The 20,228-nt window shown below is 45.2% G+C and overlaps 1 protein-coding gene across 3 annotated transcripts in view; it reads left to right on the forward strand.

The window, feature by feature from the left end:
• The window catches only part of INPP5D (inositol polyphosphate-5-phosphatase D), a 56,498-nt gene that overhangs the window by 30,964 nt on the left and 5,306 nt on the right, over positions 1-20,228 (forward strand). For all 3 annotated transcript variants that reach the window (XM_071437400.1, XM_071437399.1, XM_071437401.1), the window contains 22 exons: positions 536-686; positions 2,770-2,941; positions 3,344-3,484; positions 6,186-6,273; positions 6,944-7,024; positions 7,201-7,272; positions 7,546-7,669; positions 8,673-8,779; positions 9,296-9,398; positions 10,399-10,595; positions 11,369-11,486; positions 11,961-12,057; positions 13,104-13,242; positions 13,910-14,018; positions 14,173-14,261; positions 14,497-14,578; positions 15,733-15,822; positions 15,985-16,098; positions 17,227-17,309; positions 18,322-18,409; positions 19,132-19,281; positions 20,051-20,144. In XM_071437400.1, coding sequence (XP_071293501.1) covers positions 536-686; positions 2,770-2,941; positions 3,344-3,484; positions 6,186-6,273; positions 6,944-7,024; positions 7,201-7,272; positions 7,546-7,669; positions 8,673-8,779; positions 9,296-9,398; positions 10,399-10,595; positions 11,369-11,486; positions 11,961-12,057; positions 13,104-13,242; positions 13,910-14,018; positions 14,173-14,261; positions 14,497-14,578; positions 15,733-15,822; positions 15,985-16,098; positions 17,227-17,309; positions 18,322-18,409; positions 19,132-19,281; positions 20,051-20,144 — 2,489 coding nt within the window. The remainder of the gene's footprint in view (positions 1-535; positions 687-2,769; positions 2,942-3,343; positions 3,485-6,185; positions 6,274-6,943; positions 7,025-7,200; positions 7,273-7,545; positions 7,670-8,672; positions 8,780-9,295; positions 9,399-10,398; positions 10,596-11,368; positions 11,487-11,960; positions 12,058-13,103; positions 13,243-13,909; positions 14,019-14,172; positions 14,262-14,496; positions 14,579-15,732; positions 15,823-15,984; positions 16,099-17,226; positions 17,310-18,321; positions 18,410-19,131; positions 19,282-20,050; positions 20,145-20,228) is intronic.

Genomic DNA, 20,228 nt, shown 5'->3' on the forward strand with positions numbered 1-20,228 from the left:
CAGTCCTTGCCATGCTCTAAACCTCCATCCCAGCATTTCTGTGTGGGTGGCACCTTGTTTCATTTGAACCCAGTTCTGAGCCTTTGAATCCTGGAAGGGATTCTAACGTCTGGATTTAGCCATGTTTACCTTGCAATTTCACAGAAAAATCTTCCTGAATACCAGAAAATATAACACAGTCTAGGGGCTTTGAGCTCAGTAAAGGAGAGAATACAAAGATTAATCCAGGAGAATTATTTAAAATCTTCCTTTGCTGTGAACCTAATCACCCTGAACCCAGTGAGAGAGCTCTTCCATTTGGCTTCAGTGAGTCTTTGAGGTTGGTGTCTGTGCTGACTCTGGCTGGAATGTGTTATCTGTTTGTTTGTTCTGCATAGAGCCTGTGGTCAGATGGGCAGCAAGACCAGGGCAAGTTCTCTTCTGGGCAGCAGCAGTGGCTTTTTCCTCTCTCTATGGCTTTGTTTTTCCTTCTGCAAGGGGCAATGTTTGTGTGGTAGGAAATCCATGCCATGACTACCTCTGTGTTTTCTTTCAGGCATCAGAAGGTGTTCCTGTGAAGTATTTTCAGAACCTAGAGGAACTGATAGAGTATTACAAGAAGGAGAACATGGGCCTGGTATGGCACCTCAAATATCCAGTGCCACGGGAAGAGGAGGAGGCTGCTGATGAACTGGAGGAGGACACTGGTAAGAAACCCATGATGTGACTTGGTGATGCAGACCCTTGACTCATACCTCTTGACTGGAGATAAGCAGTGCAGGCAGGAGATTAGAACATGTTGTGCCATAAAATAGAGCAGAGCATAGAGAGGCCTGAGCTGGGAAGGCCCTGTGGCAGTGAACCCTCATGTGTCCTGTGGTACAGCACCTGGAGCATCAGTTTAGCTCATCTGAGGGAATACACTGAGACCCTCTGTGGAAGTCTACTGCGTCTGGTGTGGGGGTGGTTAATCTGCTGTCCTTATCTGGACTCCAGCTGTTTATGTCCAGCCATCTCCCAAACCTCTGCACCCTCTCCTTGTCCTGCATCTGTAGGCCTCTCTCAAAATAGAGATGCTCCCTTGGGGCTTGAAGCACATTTCTCTGCTGTGCTATGCACCTGCAGCTGCTGAGGGGCATCTGAAACCACTCAGCTGCTCTGCTCCAGGAGACATCTTTGACAGTCCAAAGCAGAGGGCACAGCTCTGGCAGTGGCAGACAGTCTAACTCCATGTACAGAGGCAGGTGTATGATGAAGAGGTGTGATTGGCATCATCCCAACTATTTTATATCAAATGCTACTGTGGGCTACTGACACTCACTGGTTTCAGATAATTCCTTGGATTTTTCCTGGATCACCCCTTGGATATGTCATAGTTCTCCTACAGGAAGGTCATGTCCACAGAGCCATCCTTCCTGTCCTGTGTGATGTCTGTCTGGAAATGATAAGCACTGCAATCAAACTTGTCTAAATGACTCAATCCCTGGGACAGGCAGACAGGCCCTGTGAACTAGGGCAGACTGATGTGCCTGTGCAACCCACAGTCTGTGTAACCCTTTGATGGAATCCACTCTATATCTAACAGGAGCTGGAGGATTTTGGTATGCAATTTTCTGGAAGAAATAGAAGAAAATTTTGCAAATCTGCTCAGGAAAGATATTCCTGGCTTTTGGCCAGTTGTACTGAGCCTCCAGCTCCCAGGGCTGGGGAGGGAACTACAGCAAAAATAATACAGAAAGAGGCAAGCAGCAGGGAATGAAGTTCTATCCAAGACTAAGAGCCTTCAGATGAAGGGAGATTAGCACTGGGTCTGGGCTGCTCATGTACAGCATTTAGCTTTGTTAAGGCACTTTGTGCCATCATGGTGGAGCCATGTCAGGCCTACAGATGTCTGATTATCTTACATGTGAAACTGCAGAGGTGGAAGATGGGCACCCTGCAGATTACCCACCCATGGCTCAGTGCTGTGGTGGCTCTGAATCACTGCAGCAGCCCAGAAGCAGCAGGTCAGTCCTGGGGGTCTTTTTGTAATGCAAATTAGGAAATAACCAAGCAAAACCTCACAACTCAACCAGCTACAATACAACATGTGTAACAAGCTGTTGGAGCAATTGGTATGAAAAGAAAGGTAAACATGGTTGGGATCAGTGGAGATGAACCCACTCTTCTCCAAGGAGAGGAAGATATGATAAGCAGCAGGGAAATCCTTTTTCCTTCCAACTCAATGTCCACAAGACAAGCCAGGATATTCAGCCCCTATACACTGGGTCATGGGGTCTATTTTCTCCATCTCTGCTTACTTTTGTCATTCACTTCTTTCCATTAGCAGTTTCTGGTGCTCCTTCCATCATGTCCCTCCATCCTTTCTGCCTCAGTAGCAGATCCCCATGATAATGGGAATGACATGGGTGAGGTACAGCTATGTTCTCTAAGCATTATATTCAATTTAACAAATTAACCTTCACAGCTGCTGTGCAGATGAGAGAGTCAAAACTGGCCAGGGCTCACTGCAGGCAGAGACAGAGACAGAGGCATGTGCTGCCTGCACGTGAGGTTCAAGCCTGACACTTCATCCCACTGCTCTCACACCACTGCCATCCCTGGAAACACAGCTGGGCCAGTGCTGAGCCCTGAGCTTCCCAGCTCTGACACCCCTCCACAGACCTGTCAGAAGGGATGGCATCTGCAAAGACTGCCCCTGCAGGGTGGGCTCTGCCCTGCCTGGAGTGAGGGACAAGAGGTCCAATTTCTGTGCTGGAATGACTGTGCCTTTCCTTTCCTTCTTGCTAGACCTGGTACCCACACCTCCTGTCCTGCCCCCACGCAACATCCTCATGGCACTGCCGAGCAGTGAGACAAAGGAGGCCTCTTCTCTCCCCGAAAACTCACGGGTGGCAGACGTGAATAAACTGTCCCTTTCTGAGACACTACTCCAGCGACTGCAGTACCAGGACACAAGCAGGTAAGGAAGGGCGAGTGACAGGGCTGCTGAACCAGCCTTCAGCCCAGTTCTGTGCTTGCTGGGCCTCCGTGTTTGGAACAGCTGAGGATCTGTTTGATTCAACAAGATTACCTCTCATTTATACCACCAAATAAAGAACAAAATCAGATCACCAGTGCATTGACTGCTGTTTACAGTCCAGCTGTTGTCTAGAAAAAAATAAATTTCTGAATTATTAAAATCACCCATACACTTTCTCCACTGAGGTAAAGTTTTCTAATATAAAGAATGAGTAATATCTGAGAGAACTTGGATTATTAGCCATGTGGCTAAACAGTGGGAATTTGAGAAAAATAAGAAAGCTGTTTGATATTTGGGAGTAGAGAGAAGAGCTGGCTTTTGACCTGTCTGTTTACTTCACAGTGTCTCTGACGAGCATCTTAAACTAATCCAGGATTACCTGCGAGTTCACATCATCAGTGACTTTGAGATGGTGCAGACTGGCTCAAGCAATCTTCCTCAACTGAAGAAATTACTTACAGCTCTTTGCAAAGGACTCTTCAGGTAACTAGAAGCTGTTTTTCAGAGTGTAATGCAATAACACTGTAGTCTAACAAAGGTTCCACATGCAAGCATTCAGAACCCTCATTTCTGGCACAGGAAATTGCCTTGCCCTCAAAACCAGTATATTTAGATGTCGTGACCTGTGATTCTGGTCCAAAGATATGAAATCTATAGAGAAGGGACAGCTCTGACAATCAAGTTTTCTTCTAGGTGGTTTCAGACAGTAGAGTATTATATTTTATGCTTTGTTTAGAAAGAAACAAAACAAAAAATGCACTTACCGATTAACTGCATAATTTGGTAATGCATAAATGACACCCACAGGATTGTCAAGCACAAGCCATTTATGGAAACAAGCACAAATTAGTGTATAACTAGATTTTAAACAGTGATTTTCCTTCCCACTAATGCACTGTGAACTTGAAGTGATTCCACTGATGTTGGTGAAGGCCAGCTGAAATGAAAAAAGGAAAAAGCCTAGACTCTTGACTCTACAAATTTTACCTTTCCTGTTTGAAGAACTTCCATGTCACAAATAGAAAAACTCTGACAGGGTGCTAGAACATTGCAGACCTCCTTCCTTCTCTGGTGGAAGGATGTTATTTCCCCCTTGCTGATTGTAAGCAAAGGGACCAGCCCAAACTTGTGCAGAGCTCTTGGAGCACTCTGTAGCAGAGGGCGCGTATCTCCACCCTTCTCTCCCTGACTTGCCATACCCTTCTCTCTGGTGTATGCAGAGGTGAGGCTGGTTGTGCTGCTGGCCTAATCCTGTTCTCTTAGAAGCCAGCTGCCCACAGACAAGCCCCTGTGAGCACTGAGGACAGATTGTTCCAAGAGCTGCCCTTCTGCACCCTGCCTGAGCGTTTTGCTTCTCTACACTCAAGGGAGGTGGCCAGATAAGAATAAACCTGAACAGTGGAAGCACAAATCAAATGAAATCACAAGTGAGAATCTTGTGTTACTAAAATACCTCTGGTGCTGCTGTTGTAATCATGTTTGGTTTCTCCCATTTCCAACTTCTTATTCTACTGAAGTTTATCTGGGTTTCACAACCCTATTCCTCATAAATGCATGTGGGGAAATGAAAGAAAGGAGATGCAGTAAGGCTATAATTCCCTCAACTCCCAGGACATCTTTAACATTTCCAGATTTTCTGTAGTATTTCTGATGACTTTCCATTGCATGTGGACACACAGGCTTCTGACACTTCAATGAAGATCACTAAAGGTATTTATACTGTCAAGAGAAGAAAACAAAAGAAGTTTAAAATGTAATTAAAACCACCCTGTGGTTTTAGTGGGCTTGAACACCCACAGGAGCTGTTCCTCCTCCTCCTCACACACAGCCTACATGTTGCACTGTGAACAGAGGGCACTTTTTCCATGGGAAATCACTCCTGAGTTTCTTCAAACAGGTGTTGCGGTGTTTTCAAGAGATGGCCTGCACATCACAGTAAATATCCTTTCACTCTTCTCAAACTAAACTTCTCCCAATGTTCCTGCAAGTGTTTGCAGCCTCCTGGGGTCTGACTCCATGGCTGCAGAAATCAATGGGACTCTTGGATTTGGGGCCAGAACTGTTGCAGTGACACTGGCCCTACATGATCAGAGCTGAATAGTGGCATTGGAGGAATAAAATTAGCAGAACCAGATTCCTACAAGTGCCTTGTACTCCTGTGTGTCCCCCAGCAAGTCTTTTAGACTGAAATGTCAAACATGAATGTTTAATTTAGGCAATTAGTCATCCTTGGTTCAGCATCTAGAGAAATATCTTTAGTCAGGCATGCTTTTGCTTTGGAGCACTTTCCCTAACAAAGATGGAATAAGATCCAGTCCATTCAGACTTAGGAAAGTGAGGGAAATCATTAATATCCACAGTTGACTAGACACAGTGCAAGCATCCTAGTGCTGCTCACCACCATCACCTTCCTTTTGACCTTTGCTCCCTGGCTGCTCTTGCTGGGGTAAGTCTTGTCATTATCAGCATGCAGCTTCTGTGCCAAATTCACACAGCAGAGTTTCAACAAATGAGCATCCTGTGGAATCTCATTGGGAAGTGCTGGAGTAATGTCATTGTTACCTGTAAATGATTCTGCTCAGGAGATCAAGGGCTGCCTCTTCCACTCCCTTGCTGGGCCTGGCCCCTCTTTGTCATGAGAGATGAAATATCTGTGAATTAGTTTCCTCTTCATAGGGAGTCCCCAACACTGTCCTCAGCAGCTGCACAGGCCCTGTAAGAACCGAGCTGCTCCCACAGCTGCAGCATTCAGAGGCACCAGACTGTGCTGGGCTCTGAGGCATTTGAGTGCACTTGGATCTACGAGCTGGCATAGTTGCGTTGATGCTGCTTGTACCCCATATCTTCAGGTTTTGCCCAGACTGGGATACTTTTCTGGGGAGATTTAGGAAGTTAGAACATCCAAAGCAAAACCCAAGGAGCAGCCAGTATGGCCATGTTCCAGCTTTGCAAGGCAAAGTCAGCTGTGTGACTCACGCTGCCCTCTTGGCCATATCACCAAACACTGGGATTTGCTCCCATCACACATCCCGCAGCTCAGGGGGCACATGGTGAGGGCAGGCTCAGTGTGGGCATGTGCCCAATGTGAACGTGTGCCTGTCATCTTGTCTGTGTGGCATTGTCTGAGTGTGAACAGACCAGGGAGCCTCCAAGCCTCAGACCTGTGCTGTGTCTGTGTTCCCAGTGAGGCCTCGAGGACTCTCCCATCTCTGGAGTCCATCCAGAAGGTGTTTGAGCAGCAGCTGCATCCTGGTGCCCACCAGCGCTCCCAGGTAAGGGGGCTGGGAGGTGGGAAGAGCAGGACAGGTGTGTGGGTGGCTGTCAGTGGGGGCAGGGATGGCTCTGGTGTGCAGCCATGGCCAGTGGGGTACAGCTGGGCACATGCCACTATTATTCTCCTTAGCCTCATTCTGCTGCAGTGCAGAGGGCACACAGTGAGTTCTATCTCGTGGTGTCATTGTCCTGCTCCTGCCTGAGGACTCCTACCTCCCCATCTTCCCTCAGAATGTGGGCTGGCACTGCACACTTCTTTTTCCATAAACCTCACTCCAGGATGTTTCACTGCCACATCCTTCCTTTTCCCAAGCCCACGTAAGTCCCCATGAGTTTCCTCCCCCTGAGAGAAAACCAAAAGCCCAGGATTTCTGTATGCTGAGCCCCAGGCCTGATCATGTGAGCTTGCCCCCAGCAGCAAGCTGACTCCCATGCATGGCCAGCTGCCTCGACCCTGTGGAACAGGTTTGCAGATTTGTCCTTCCAGCCTCCCACACTTCTGCATGTCCCATGCTCTTGTGACGCCCGCTGTAGATCAGAGTGGCAAAGGTACAAGTGCTGCTCCTTGGTCTGTGTAAGGTGTTCCTGGCACTGCACTCCAGGCTGTGCTCTGTGGGCTTGGTAATCACCCATCTCCCTCTCTCTTTTTGTTTTGTGCTGCGGTTTCAGATGCTTGGTGAAGCGAGTCCAGTCAATATTGTATTGAAACTCAACCAGCTGATTTCTTTGCTGTCATCTATTGAAGAAAAGGTAGAGTTTTCAAGCTATTTTATATCATCTTCTTGTCCTCCTTTGCCTCTAGTTTGTTTCTTGTTCATCATCAGTGCAGTACTCTGCCACAGTAAGGTTTCTTTTTTCTCATCTCATTACTCTCAGTGTAGTGCAGAATCACCAAATGCAATAAATTACACATAATTATTTTACAGGTGAAAACACTGTTGATTGAAGGTCCTGATTCAACACACCGGCGCTCCCTTATCCCCCCTGTCACTTTTGAGGTAAATTTACTCCTTTCACAATGCTGATTATAAGGTGGAAGGACAGTAATGCAGATTTATGTCAGCATCTCAGCTCCTGGGAAGTTTTCTGTGCTGCCACAGAGATAACAGCTATTCCTGGGTGCTGTTTGGCACCATGAAAATGCCTAAGAGATGTCTGGTGAGATTGGCATAATGATATGTGTCCAGGAATCGAGGGAAGTGCTGCATTTGTAATACATGTGACTGAAGTGTAGAAGGTGCCTCATGGAAAACCTCTCTGTATTCCACTAGGTGAAAACTGACTCCCTAGGAATTTTCTCAAAAATGCAACTCAAAGTGGATGTGGAAATGGGAAAACTGATTATCAAGAGATCTAAGGATGGTCCAGAAGACAAGTTTTATACCCACAAGAAAAGTAAGATGTCAGCTTAATGTCACAAATGCTGAACTAGGCCCTGGGAATTCTGCTAGGTCCTGGGTGATGCATGACACCAGTCAGCACCTAGCAGATATCTCTGTACTGGGATAACCAGCTTTCACAGATTATTTTAGACCCAGTCTGTAGGTCTAAATGAAGACACTGGAATCAGCACTGCAAGGGAGCAGGTTTTAGTAGAAGATTCACCATAGAGCTGGTTGCAATAGAACCATTTTTGTTCTGAAAAACAATGCCACTTGAAAAAAAACCCCAACATTCTGCAGGAACATGCTGACTTCTGTGATGATTTTTGATGGTAAAAAGCCAGACATTTCAGTTTCAGTAACATTTTTCAGTGACTTTCCCTTGATGTTTTTGTATGTAGATTGGTATCTCTCATCACGAGCAACACCAGTTTGGTCTGTGATTGCCTGATTCAAACAACTTCCTTTTTTTCTGTTTTCTTTCTGAACAGGCAGCTCACTGAAGTTGAGACAAAGAGAGAGAGTAGATTATACCCTTGGGCTCTTTCCTGCTAGAAAATCAACCTGTTGCTGGCAGTAATTGAAACGATAAGCTTTCATGCATGGCTTTCTCCACCTGGTGTTCATAATAATTAGCTGCTATTTTAGATGGGAGGAATCACCTTTACCACCAAATGAAGTCTTACATCCTCTTTCACAGATGGGGAAGGAACACATGTAGGCTGGCTCAGGATACAGGGGGATTGCCTGCACAAAGTTAAGGCTTTATTTCACACTGCCAGGCTTGGGATGGAAAAGAGCTCCAAGCAGAAGAGTTTTGAGGGTCCTCTTCACTTGGAGTCCAAACCTGTTCCTACTGGGAACAGGATTAAGCAACCTTAAAATGCAGGTCTGCAAGGCAAACTGCACAGACAGAAAATACCATGGAAATCCCAATCCTTTGAGCAGAATTCTGTTCATTTTGGTGGGACCCTTATTTCAGTGACTGCAGCTCGTGACACCCAGCCTGTGTTCAGTCTTGCAGCTCATCAAGTCCCAGAAGGTTCCAAACAAGCTGGTTATTGTTGTGGAAACAGAAAAAGAAAAAACACAGCGGAAGGAATATATTTTTTCTGATTCCAAGGTATGTACATGGTGTTTCTTTCCTGCCAGCCTGGAGCAGGTAACTGGGTGGGAGTGGAACATGGACCATTCCTTGGTAGAAAGTGGAACTGTTGAAGGACAGTAGTTGCCTTTGTAAAAAATAAATTTCTCCTTTGTTCTGGAAATGTCCAGAAAATGAGCAAGTGTACTGTCTAAAGAGTCTGAGACACCTAAGTGCTGTCACTGAGGCAGAAGGACAGAGCAAGCAATGGGGAGAAGCAAGAAATCAAGATGGCCACTGTAAAAAGGTTCTTATAGACAAAGAGGGAGGAAAAGATTTTTTTTCTGACCAGTTCAGCATTTGTTAAAGCAGTGCTCAAGCTAAATGCCTAAAAAAGCTCCACAGGAAAGGCAGTCTCTTGGAAGGTTTCAGGATAGTGCAGAGCTAATCTGCCCTTCAAGTGTGCTGGGAATTTCCTGGTTCAGCAGGTTTTTCAAGAGGTCATGTCAGAGGTGTTAAGTATCTCATTAATTTTCTCGGCTCTTCTCTGTCTAGAAGAGAGAAGGGTTCTGCCAGCTTTTGCAGCAGATGAAGAATAAACACTCGGAACAACCAGAGCCTGATATGATCACCATCTTCATTGGCACCTGGAATATGGGTATGGGCTCCCTTCTGCCATGGGCACTCCTTCAGACACTGCCTAAAGGTGTGCTCAGCTGGCACGATGAACTCCAGAATCTCTGTGTTGGGTTCTGAAGGATTGCTCAAGTGACAGGGAATTGTGGCTGGCACAAAGCTGGTGCAGCAGTGCACATCATTGTCCACCTTGCAGAACAGGAGCAATTGGGAGTGGGGCTGGGCCAAGCCTCATCCCCAGTGGGTACAGCTGTGAAAAGCAGGTGAAGCATTGACAGCAGTGAGCCATGGAGTGCCCAGGGGCACTGCCCAACCACCAAAGGGAGCAGAGGGCACACAGGTGCAGTGCATCAACAGGAGGGGATAAAAGGCTGGGCTAAAGAACAGGGAGGGCAGATGCTTGCAACCTTCTGAAGTGATGTAGAGTTATTCTGTAAGGGTTGAAGATTTCTGAAAATGTATGATGATACTCTGTGTATCATGGCTGTCTCAACTGCCACATATGCTGTGACCTATGCTGTGACAAAACTGCACATCAGCTGCTGTCATTTGACTAGGGCCAGTTCATGTCCAGCGTGGGAAGACAGCTGAGTGTCTGTGGTACTTAGAGAAGGGGACAAGGTGTGGTTGAGGACAGTGGAATATAGGGTTTTTTTTTCTCCCTTTTGGGACAGAAGCCTGGTTCAGCTGCTGTGAGCTGAGCTGCCTGTGTTTGACCATCCTTAAGGAGTAAGGTCAAGGCAGTGGTAGACCAGGAGGAGTACAGCTCCCTGCCTTTATTCCTGGCTAGCCTTGGCCTTGTAAAATTGATCAACAAAAGGAAGGTGGTAAAAGCAGAATCACTTCTTTCTCAGCGACTCAGGTGGGGGTAACGTCATTGTCATCTTAGAATAGTGTGCCCTGGCTGATAAAAAGTGATATGAGATATGAAGCCCATCATTTCTGTCCCCGTGTGTTATCTTCATCCTGGTTTTGATAGGACGTGCTCTGACTCCCTTTGGTGTTTGGTGTGTTAATAAAAGGTGCAGCCCCAGCCCCAAAGAAGATCACCTCCTGGTTCCTCTCCAAGGGGCAGGGGAGGACCCGAGATGACACTGCTGACTACATCCCTCATGACATCTATGTGATTGGCACCCAGGAGGATCCCCAGGGGGAGAAGGAATGGCTGGAGACCCTAAGGCAATCTCTGCAGGAAATCACCAGTATCAGCTTCAAAGTGGTGAGTGGTTATTCCAGCTATTGCATGGAACTCAGGAAATGAGGGTGTACATGTTGTACAAATAAAAGAAATGGGAATAAGTGGGATTTTGCCTGTACCTCCTCCCTAGCTCTCCCTTTATTTTCATTGCATTTGGGTGAAGGAGAATGAACTGAATATGTCTGTGGGCTCCACAAGATGCCCCCCTGGTGTTGGCTAGATGGACCTGTTGCTATGGACAGTGACTCCCCCACCCCTGGCCAAAGCAGGGACCCTGCCAGCCTAGGAGCAAGGGGAGATGTTGAGCACTCAAGTCAAGTGCTGGTGTTATTTTGACTTTCGAAAAGGAGGAGACTGTTAAACTTCCTGAGCCAGTTGTAGCCTAGATCTTGTCCTAGGCTATTGCCTATTCTACTTTTAAAGTAGGATGTAACAGTACAGGCAGAGTAGAAAAACATTTTCATAAGAGAAACTTGAACCTTATTAAGACCAGCTTTGGACATTCCTGGGTTTCAGTGATGTCAAGAAAGAAATCTAAGCATATCTGGAAAGCTAACTCTTACTGTGATTGGGAAACTATTTTGAGCAAGCAAGATAATCCAAAGATTAACTAGAAAAAAAAACCTAGAAAATAGCAATGTTCCAGCATTGATTAAAATAACTGAAAACATATCCTGAGCACTAGAAGAAAATTTCTGTAGAAGTGCAATCAAAGGGGTCAGGAAGGCTGCAGCCACAGTGCAGCTTGGCAAGTATTTGCAGAAATATAACCTCTACCCTTCCCATTCCTGCAGATAGCCATCCATACCCTCTGGAACATCAGGATCGTTGTCCTGGCCAAGCCAGAGCACGAGAACCGCATCAGCCACATCTGCACAGCCAATGTGAAGACGGGCATCGCAAACACGCTGGGTGAGGCACGGGCAGGGCCTGCCCAGGCAGCTGCATCTGCTCAGCCCCCAGGGAACAGCTCTTCTGCTACAACACTCCTGGGGCAACATTTATGTGACACTCCTAAAGTTACATCCCACTAGCACTGGTTATATTTCACCCTGTAAGAGAGGAAATCTATTTGTGTGTATACTTAGCACACACACACACATATATATATTTATATTCCCAGCAAACACTTTTGATCGGCTATTGGATTGCTCTTTCCTGGGTTTCACAAGGAAGTTGCACTTCTCTCCTTTCAACTAATTTTTTAGCACCCTTAAAATTTGTTCCCACAATCTGTGCTGTATGCACTAATTTTTTCTGTGTTAAGTGAATTTCTCTTCTCCATCCTCCACTTTACTTCACGTATGCTAGGTGCTTTATTATCTTTGCTAGACTCAGCCTGGAGGTGGATTAATTTTTTGTCATTTTTGGCTTCCCTTTTGCCAGGTAATAAAGGAGCAGTGGGGGTGTCATTCATGTTTAATGGAACCTCCTTTGGGTTTGTTAACAGCCATTTGACTTCAGGAAGTGAAAAGAAACACAGGTAAGATAATCCTCCCCTCTCAAAAATGGCTGTTGAGCCAGGGTGAAATTCTCTGGGCCATGTTTGGAATGAGGGCCCACGAGGCAGCACAAACATGTTTTCCTGACCATAAAAAAATTGTTCAGTGTCTCCTGGGATGGCATTTAAACAAGGGACTTCTGCTATGTGACCATAGCACATGGGTGCAGGAGAAATGGATGGCAAAATTATTTCAGAACCAAATGTAAAAGTCTCACACAACACTTGCATGGCCTGTCATGAAAACCCACTGCATGAGGAAAACACTTCCATGATCTACAGTGTTTTGGAGAAATGTGGGAAGGCTTTTCCCATCCCAAAATAATGTGCTGAAGGGGACTGTCTTCCTTCTCAGTGTAGGTAGTGCTGTAAGCCCTAGGACACAGAAAGATCCCTCAGGAATACCAGGAGGGAGGTGTAGAGGAATATCCCCACGGTGATTAATTCTCTATACCCAGCTGTGAAATAAGGGTTTGTGGATTAGGCAGGTTCTGGTCAGCACACGACTGGAAGGCAAAGATCCTGACACCACTGGGAAATCAGTGTCCACACTGGGAGGAGCTGGAGCAGTTAGAAGGAGTGGTTTTGAAAGTGAAGAGGACTTGAAATGAAGAGTTTGGCCTTGTCATCCTTTCCTGGTCCAGGAAACAGATGGTGTGGGATTTCTGCACAGGGTCTTTGCTACTGATGAAGTTAACTTCTATTGAAGGGTTCCTCGGGGCCTGGAAGAGCTGCCAAAATCTAGTTATGTATTTGCTGCTGAAATCTGAAGGAAACAGTCTAGTGCTGGATTTCTAGGACATGTAGATCAGAAAAGCACAGCCCCAGAAGACAGCAGAAGTGGCTTCAGGAGCACATTCCCTGGGGCTGTCTGCTGGGGTGGCAAGTCCTCAGTTTCTGGTCTGCTCCTCTGTAGCTCTGAGGTGGAGCAGCTCCCTCCTGGTAAAGCTGCAGCCTCTGCCATCCCAGGCATTTGGAAATTACACAGCAATTTAGGATGTCAGGCAGATGTTTTCTTGTCTTGACAGACGCAACCAGAACTACACGAACATCCTGCGCTTCCTGACCTTGGGAGATAAGAAACTGAGTCCATTTAACATCACTCATCGCTTTACTCATCTTTTCTGGCTGGGAGACCTGAACTACCGTGTGGAACAGCCCCCGACGGTGCGGGACGCTGCAGGAAGCCCTGCAGGGACAGCACACTCTGTTGCTATAGGAGTGCTCTCTTCTTCCAATCTAGGGCAACATGACAAAAAGAGGGGGAGACAGAAGGGATCCCCAGGGCGCAAGTGTGGCCCCAGTTGAAGGAGAGTAAGGAAATCCCCTTTCCCCTCTCTAAGAATTAATGGACCCAGGATTGGCATCTGGCACACTTTGCTGCTTCAGGCAGCCTTGGTTCCCCAAACCTCCCGACTTTCATTCCTACTGTGAACAAGCATCTGTCCCTGAATAGCTCAATCCAGAGATTGCCTTTCTGCTCTGGTTGGAGAGCTTGGAATAGCTGAAAGAGGCCTTCAGGCAAGCCCTCATAAATACTGGATAGGTTTCAGTATGTGGGAGAAAACACCAAGCTCGGTGTCAATGTGCATGTGGTTGTGAGTGTGTGTGTTCTTGTGTAGGGGATGTGTGGGCATTTCAATACCTGTTTTGATAGACAAATGTTCAGCCACACAAAAAAGGCTGGGGCTTTTCAGTAACGGGAAGGACAGGGAAGTGGCAGGGGCTTACTGCTCTGTCAAACAGTTCAGGAGCACTCACCAGTTAACCTGTGAAGGGAGTATTTATAAAAGGTTTTGCATCATCTGCAGCTCTGCTGTTTCCCTGTTGGCAGGAAGCAGAGAATATTATCCAGAAGATCAGGCAGCAGCAGTATCCGGAGCTGCTGGCTTTCGACCAGCTTCTCCTCGAGAGAAGAGACCAAAAGGTGTTCCTGCAGTTCGGTGAGATCCTGTACTGGCTGGCAGGTTCCTCTGCTACATCCACCAGCTTTCTCTGCCAGCCTCAGCAGGGGCAGGGTGTACAGGGCAGTGGCTCTCTTGCCCAGTTGAGGGTTCCCAATGCCCAAGATGTAACCAAGTTCTTTCCCTGTTTTAGAGGAAGAGGAGATTACTTTTGCTCCAACCTACCGTTTTGAGAGAGGCACCCGGGAGAAGTATGTTTACACCAAGCAAAAAGCTACAGGGGTAGGTTAAAACTGATTTCCCTTCAGAGGTATGTGGCACAGCTGTGACAGCAACTCCTGCAGAAGAAAGTGACCTAAACCACTCCCTGTGTTTGCTGCCCTTGTGTTTTGAAAGGAGTCAATATAAACAAAAAGACTTGACACATATATATGGTGCTTGGGTGAATGAATTTCCTGTTCTTTTGTAAACTGGCCCTTTCCATTCTTCTTGACATTACTTCTGCTTTGGTTTGCAGATGAAGTACAACTTGCCATCCTGGTGTGATCGAGTGCTCTGGAAATCCTACCCCATGGTGCACGTTGTGTGTCAGTCCTATGGTGGGTGGAGAACAGATTGTCGATAGCAAGGCAACCAGTCTGAAACGGAAATGATTCAGAACAGAGTCTGTAGGATCTCCCTGCACTGCCAGGCACTCAGCATAGAGGGACCTGATGTTAAATGAGGAAGAGGGGATCCAAAATCTCTGCCTGTAACCTTACAGGCTGGGAATTCATTCTGTTATTCTTTTATATGCAGAACACCACCTGGACAGTTGCAGCTGTCCAACTTTAGACCATGCTGTAGGATCATTTTACACCAGTTATTTCTTGGCAGCAACCACCACTTTTCCTGTGCAGTCGCTACCAGGAACTCCTGACAGTGAGTGCCAGCAGGACAGACCCTGTGTGCACAGTCCAGTCTGCAGAGACTGGAGCTGCAAACACATCTCTTGTATCAAATCATATTCCAGAAGAACTGTGTGGTACCAAGAGCCTGTTCCCTTTCCTGCTGAGAAGCATCACTGAAGTGCAGTTCAGGGAAGAGAAAAAGCCCACAAAACCTGTTTAATAAAAGACTCAAATACCAGTTCCTGAAACGTCATTAACTATACATAGGACTGAGCATCTGAGTATGCTGTTCATGGTTTCTTATGTGTAGATTGGGAGCAGGGCTGTGAAAGTCTCTCAGGGATGAAGCAGGCTGATCTGATCACAAAGCCCATGATGCTGAGGTGTGGGGTTGAATTGGCCTCTCTGGAATGACTGGGTTTGCTGGGACTCTGTGTGTGTTTAGATCCAATCAGGCCTTGGTCACCTGCTGTTAACTTTGGGCCAGAAGTTGCTTTGTAACATTGAAGTATAGGACCAGTCTACTCTTGTGTGATTTCCTGCCATATTAGAGCTATACTTAGCTGTTCATGTTGCAGAGATAACCAGGAAGCCTGTAAGGGCTTTTTGTACTAGAGGAATCTAACACTGACAGTCATCTACAAAACAGTACAGTAAAATGGTGTCCCTTAACCAAATCTTTCTGTATCCTGACAGAAGAGTTACATTCATATGTACTGACAGGAGTTTATGTAGAGAAACACTTTTGACTAGAGACAGTTACCAGAGAGACTGTTACGTTTTCTGGAAAATTACTGAAAATATTTCTTTGGCAATGATCTCCCTGGAGCAGGGCAGTAACCATCCTCCCTTTCTCCTGGCAGGCTGCACCACTGACATCATGACAAGTGACCACAGTCCTGTGTTTGCCACCTTTGAAGTGGGAGTCACCTCACAGTTTGTTTCCAAGAACGGTCAGTCAGGTTGGGTGCATGTGTGCCATCTTCACCTTGGATACAGAATGCATTGCTTTGTATATGCTGAGAGAAAAAGCTGATTCTTTAAGAGTCCACTCAAAAATGCCCTCTCTTTATCTCCTACTGAAAGTGACATTATTTTCTCTTCCTCTTTCCTAGACTCCAAATACACAGATTCCCAAGGGGAGATAGAGTTCCTGCACTGCTATGCTACTCTGAAGACCAAGTCCCAGACCAAGTTCTACATTGAGTTTCATTCTAGCTGCTTAGAAAGTATGGGTTTGCCCATCTTTATTGTTTCTGTCAAAGTTTTCTGCATGTTTGGATTAGTTCTCCTTCTTCTTTCTTTGATCTGAAAAAATAGCTATGTGGACCATTAGTTACAATGCATAAAAAAGGATGTCCTAAAGATTTGGTGTAGTTTGCAAGACATTCTATCCTATCAGCAATGCAGTCCAAACCCCACAGCCAAGGTAGCTGTAATTCATGCTTAGACATGTAGCCTTCCAACGGTTTTTCCACCTTGTTTGTCAGTCTGATAATTCCTTTCTTGATGGGAAACATATATATCTTGCTTATCACACAGAAAATGCTTACATAGTAAAGACATGACTGATTAAATTTCTAATTGTGCCTGCTACAAATGATCAGGTAATTTCAAAATGAAGCATCTGCATTATCCTAGCAAAAAATAATTTTAAATAATTGAATTAACCTGGTTTAACAAAAAATAAGTCAGAGGATCAACTGAAAGGGAAAAGAATGCTAGTGATGTGACTTTATAAGTGGGACTGTGTACCCTGCAGCACCACAGATTTCACTGCCTGTGCCCATGCTGTGGGGCTGAGTCTCAGCTGTTTATGTAACACAAGCCTACATGCCCTTGCTGTGGGTTTTTTAAAGCAATCTCCCATCACAGAACTGCTCTTGTAAGTGGGACAGCAAGCCTTTGGTGGATGCTTCATCACATTATCGCATGTCAGAGCGCTGTGTCAAAGACAGTTCCATAAAAGATTATTTTTTGGCTGTAGCAAAATTTGCATAAATTTCTATGGAAACAGTGTATTACAAATCTTAAATTAGAATTTCAAAAGTATGCTATCTTGAGTGGCGTAGGAAGAGCTGTCATGTTCTTATCCTCCGGTCCATGTATGCACTGATCTCCTCAGTGCCAAGTTTAACTGCAAAATGAAACCATTTAACAATGCTCTAGCAAAACCATTTGCAAATTTACGGTGTAAAAATTCATCCAAAGCTCAGACTTTAAGCTTCTTAATACTTTTAAAATTTGCATCCAAGTAGGAAAATACTTGTAGGCTTTTTAGAGACATAGTGAAGAGGATTTGTAGCCCAGTGCTTGCTGTCTCTCTCCTGGTAAACTCCTTTCTTTTCCCTTTTCAGGCTTTGTAAAGAGCCAGGAAGGAGAAAATGAGGATGGAAATGAAGGGGAGCTTGTGGTAAAGTTCGTCGAGGCACTTCCAAAGGTAAACTGGGACAATACCTCCATATTTGTATGGAGGAGAAGCTTCCACTTTGATCCCATAAGCAACCTTAGGTCTTTTACTTCCATAAATACTACTTTCAGGAACATTGTTGTGGTCTTGTTTACACTTAAATGGACCGTAAGAATGCAGGATGAGCTTAGGCTAAACAGAGTATGTTGTAAGCAGGAAAGGACTTTCATGTCAGTGTACTTACATGTCTATGAAGAATTTTGCTGATGTGATTATGCCATTCAGGACCATGACTTTTTTCTCATCTTTTTAGAGAACATTTTGCTGGTTTGAGCAGGACCATTTTTCTTAGTTTTAAATGGAAAATAAAACATCTTAAAGAGTAACTCTGCCCTGGAGTTTCTTTGCCTGGTCAGATAAAACTTGGTATATTTTAGAAAAGTTGATTAAGTATTTTTTTACCTGTGTTAAAAAGAACATCAGTGTCCAGAAGCTGTATTCTGAGTATCAGTGTCAGACACAAGTCCTGTCCTTGAGATCAGAGCTGTTCTTCATTTCTTGGCATGGTGGGAGTTGAAAGAACTACAGGAGCTCCTGGATTTGGAGCAAATATCCATGTCAATACCCTTCTAAATAGCCCAGAAGTGCTGACTTGGAAAGAGTGCCTTACACTGAGAAGCTGGGGAAAGGCTCTACAATAAGTGATTGCAACAACAGCCAGGCAGATTTTTCAGGAGCAGACTGTAATCACAGTCCAGATGCCTTCCTTCTCAGGCAGTTTTCAGTCCTGGACTACAGGAGAAAACTGCAGCTCATCCCATGAGTGTCAGATTCGCAGCATTCCATTTGCTATGTTGGGACTCAAATAGTGCAGCCTTCTACCACAGATATCCAGATATTATCAGAGGCTGATCCTGGAGGTGACATGATACCCTCATGGGTTTATCCAGCAGGATTTTCCTCATTTGGGACTGAGTCCCAGGGAGAAGTGTGCTCCTGTCAACCATGTGTTGTATTGACCCACCTTAACTTGTCTTTGCAGCTGACTCCAATTATTTCAGACCCGGAATACCTACTGGATCAACATATCCTGATCAGCATTAAGTCGTCAGACAGTGATGAATCTTATGGTAAGTGCTTAGCTCTAAAGTTCTGGATGAGTCAAAATCTACTTAGATTCTTCCAAACTACTGAAAGAGTGGGAGAGACTAGAAGTAACTCCTATAGACTGAACATCTCTGATTTAGAACTCAACATACACAGAAATATACATTCACTCTGGGCAATATTTTGTGAAGTAATTATGATTAAAGGAATATGAACTCAAAGCAACAACCTGTGTGAGCTTTACCAGCTCTGAAAGAGCTGTGGTTTAAAAAGAAAGTCCTTTACAGGAACTAAATCAGGAGTCAGCATGTTTAAATGCATTTAATCAGAACATAGAAATCCTGCTTCACTTGCACTTACTTGAGGCATTTCTCCTGGCTACAAAAATTTGGCTGTGCTTGTGACTCCCAGATTGTCACCAGCCAGAGAATGAAATCCTGTCCACAGAATGCTCTTTGCCTAAATCCTATTAACAGCAATAGCAGCCATAGGCTCATGTTTTCCTTACCAGGAGTGGAAGCTCAGAACCCTGAAGTTAACACAGGTAACTTTGATTACCTGTGCCCAAATCCTTCACACACACATGAAGTGAAATAAATGGCCCTAATTTCTCAGGAGATATGCTCCTTACTGTGATCCAAAGCAGTAATTACATACCAGTCAGTGCATTGGTAGTAGATGGCACAAAACATTTCAGTGCTTCGTTTTTCAGTCGCAGCCTCATTGTCTCCCTGTTGGCTTTTAGGGGAAGGCTGCATTGCCTTGCGAATAGAAGCAACAGAATCCTTAGCTCCTATCCATACTGTGCTCACACACCATGGAGAGAAAACGGGGATCTTCCAAGGTGAAATCAAGTTACAAACATCACAAGGAAAACAGAGAGAGAAACTGTATGGTAAGGAACATCATATCTCTGCAATGCTCACCTCAAAAGATTTCTCATAACTGTCAAGGATTGAAAATTATCTCTGCAGTGCCTGTAGTCACAGAGAATGCTTTTGATGCTGAGTGCAAGGAGGTGTGAGTATGGTTAGCTCTCAGGAGCATACCTCTACTCTTTCAGGAAGATAGAACAATTGGATTCCATGGGGTTTTTCATCATTCAAGTAAATTGAGCAGGCTGAGAGAGCCCCCTGTCTGTCACCCACACTGGTTTTATTGAATGGGGATCCCTTACTTCCACTTGTGATACAGCACACTCCATTCCAAGCTCTCCTTGCTCCAGTCATCCTGGGGAGCAAAGAGTATGTCAGGCTCTCAATGAGCAGTTTCTTAGCTAGAAGATCACAAACTTTGCTTTTTTCACCTTGCTATCTGTTGTTCTCGTTCAGAGTACAGAAGCAGCCATTTACAATTATTCATGATATTTACAATTATCCTCCATAATAAAATGACTGTATGTGGCTGTTTGGTGAATCATGACCTTTGTATTTCAAGACACATTTCTTCCTCTGTCAACAAGACATGACATGTATTAGTGAGTAGTTGAAAACATAACAGCAACAACAGTTTAAAACTGTCCATCACTCTGATGGACAGTTTTACACTGGACAAAAAGAGATGCCTTAATGGACAAAAAGTGATGCCTTAATGAACACAGGAACACAGAAATCTTGAGCAGACAGACACTGAAGATATGTGTGCCCCTTCCTTCCTTCCTTCAGATTTTGTCAAGATTGAACGTGATGAAATCACTGGTCAGAAACCAAAGAACATCAGCAATTTAGAGCCTAACAAAGACTGGGATCCAGCTAACAGGTAAAGGGCAAGTGGGTAAGTGAGTTCCAGGAAAATGGCTGGCACTATATATGCAAATTTGGGTTTGCTGTGATAGCCACATCA

This window comes from Agelaius tricolor, unplaced genomic scaffold, assembly GCF_023055355.1.
Source record: "Agelaius tricolor isolate 1412-34295 unplaced genomic scaffold, bAgeTri1.0.p SCAF_12, whole genome shotgun sequence".
Lineage (NCBI taxonomy): Eukaryota > Metazoa > Chordata > Aves > Passeriformes > Icteridae > Agelaius > Agelaius tricolor.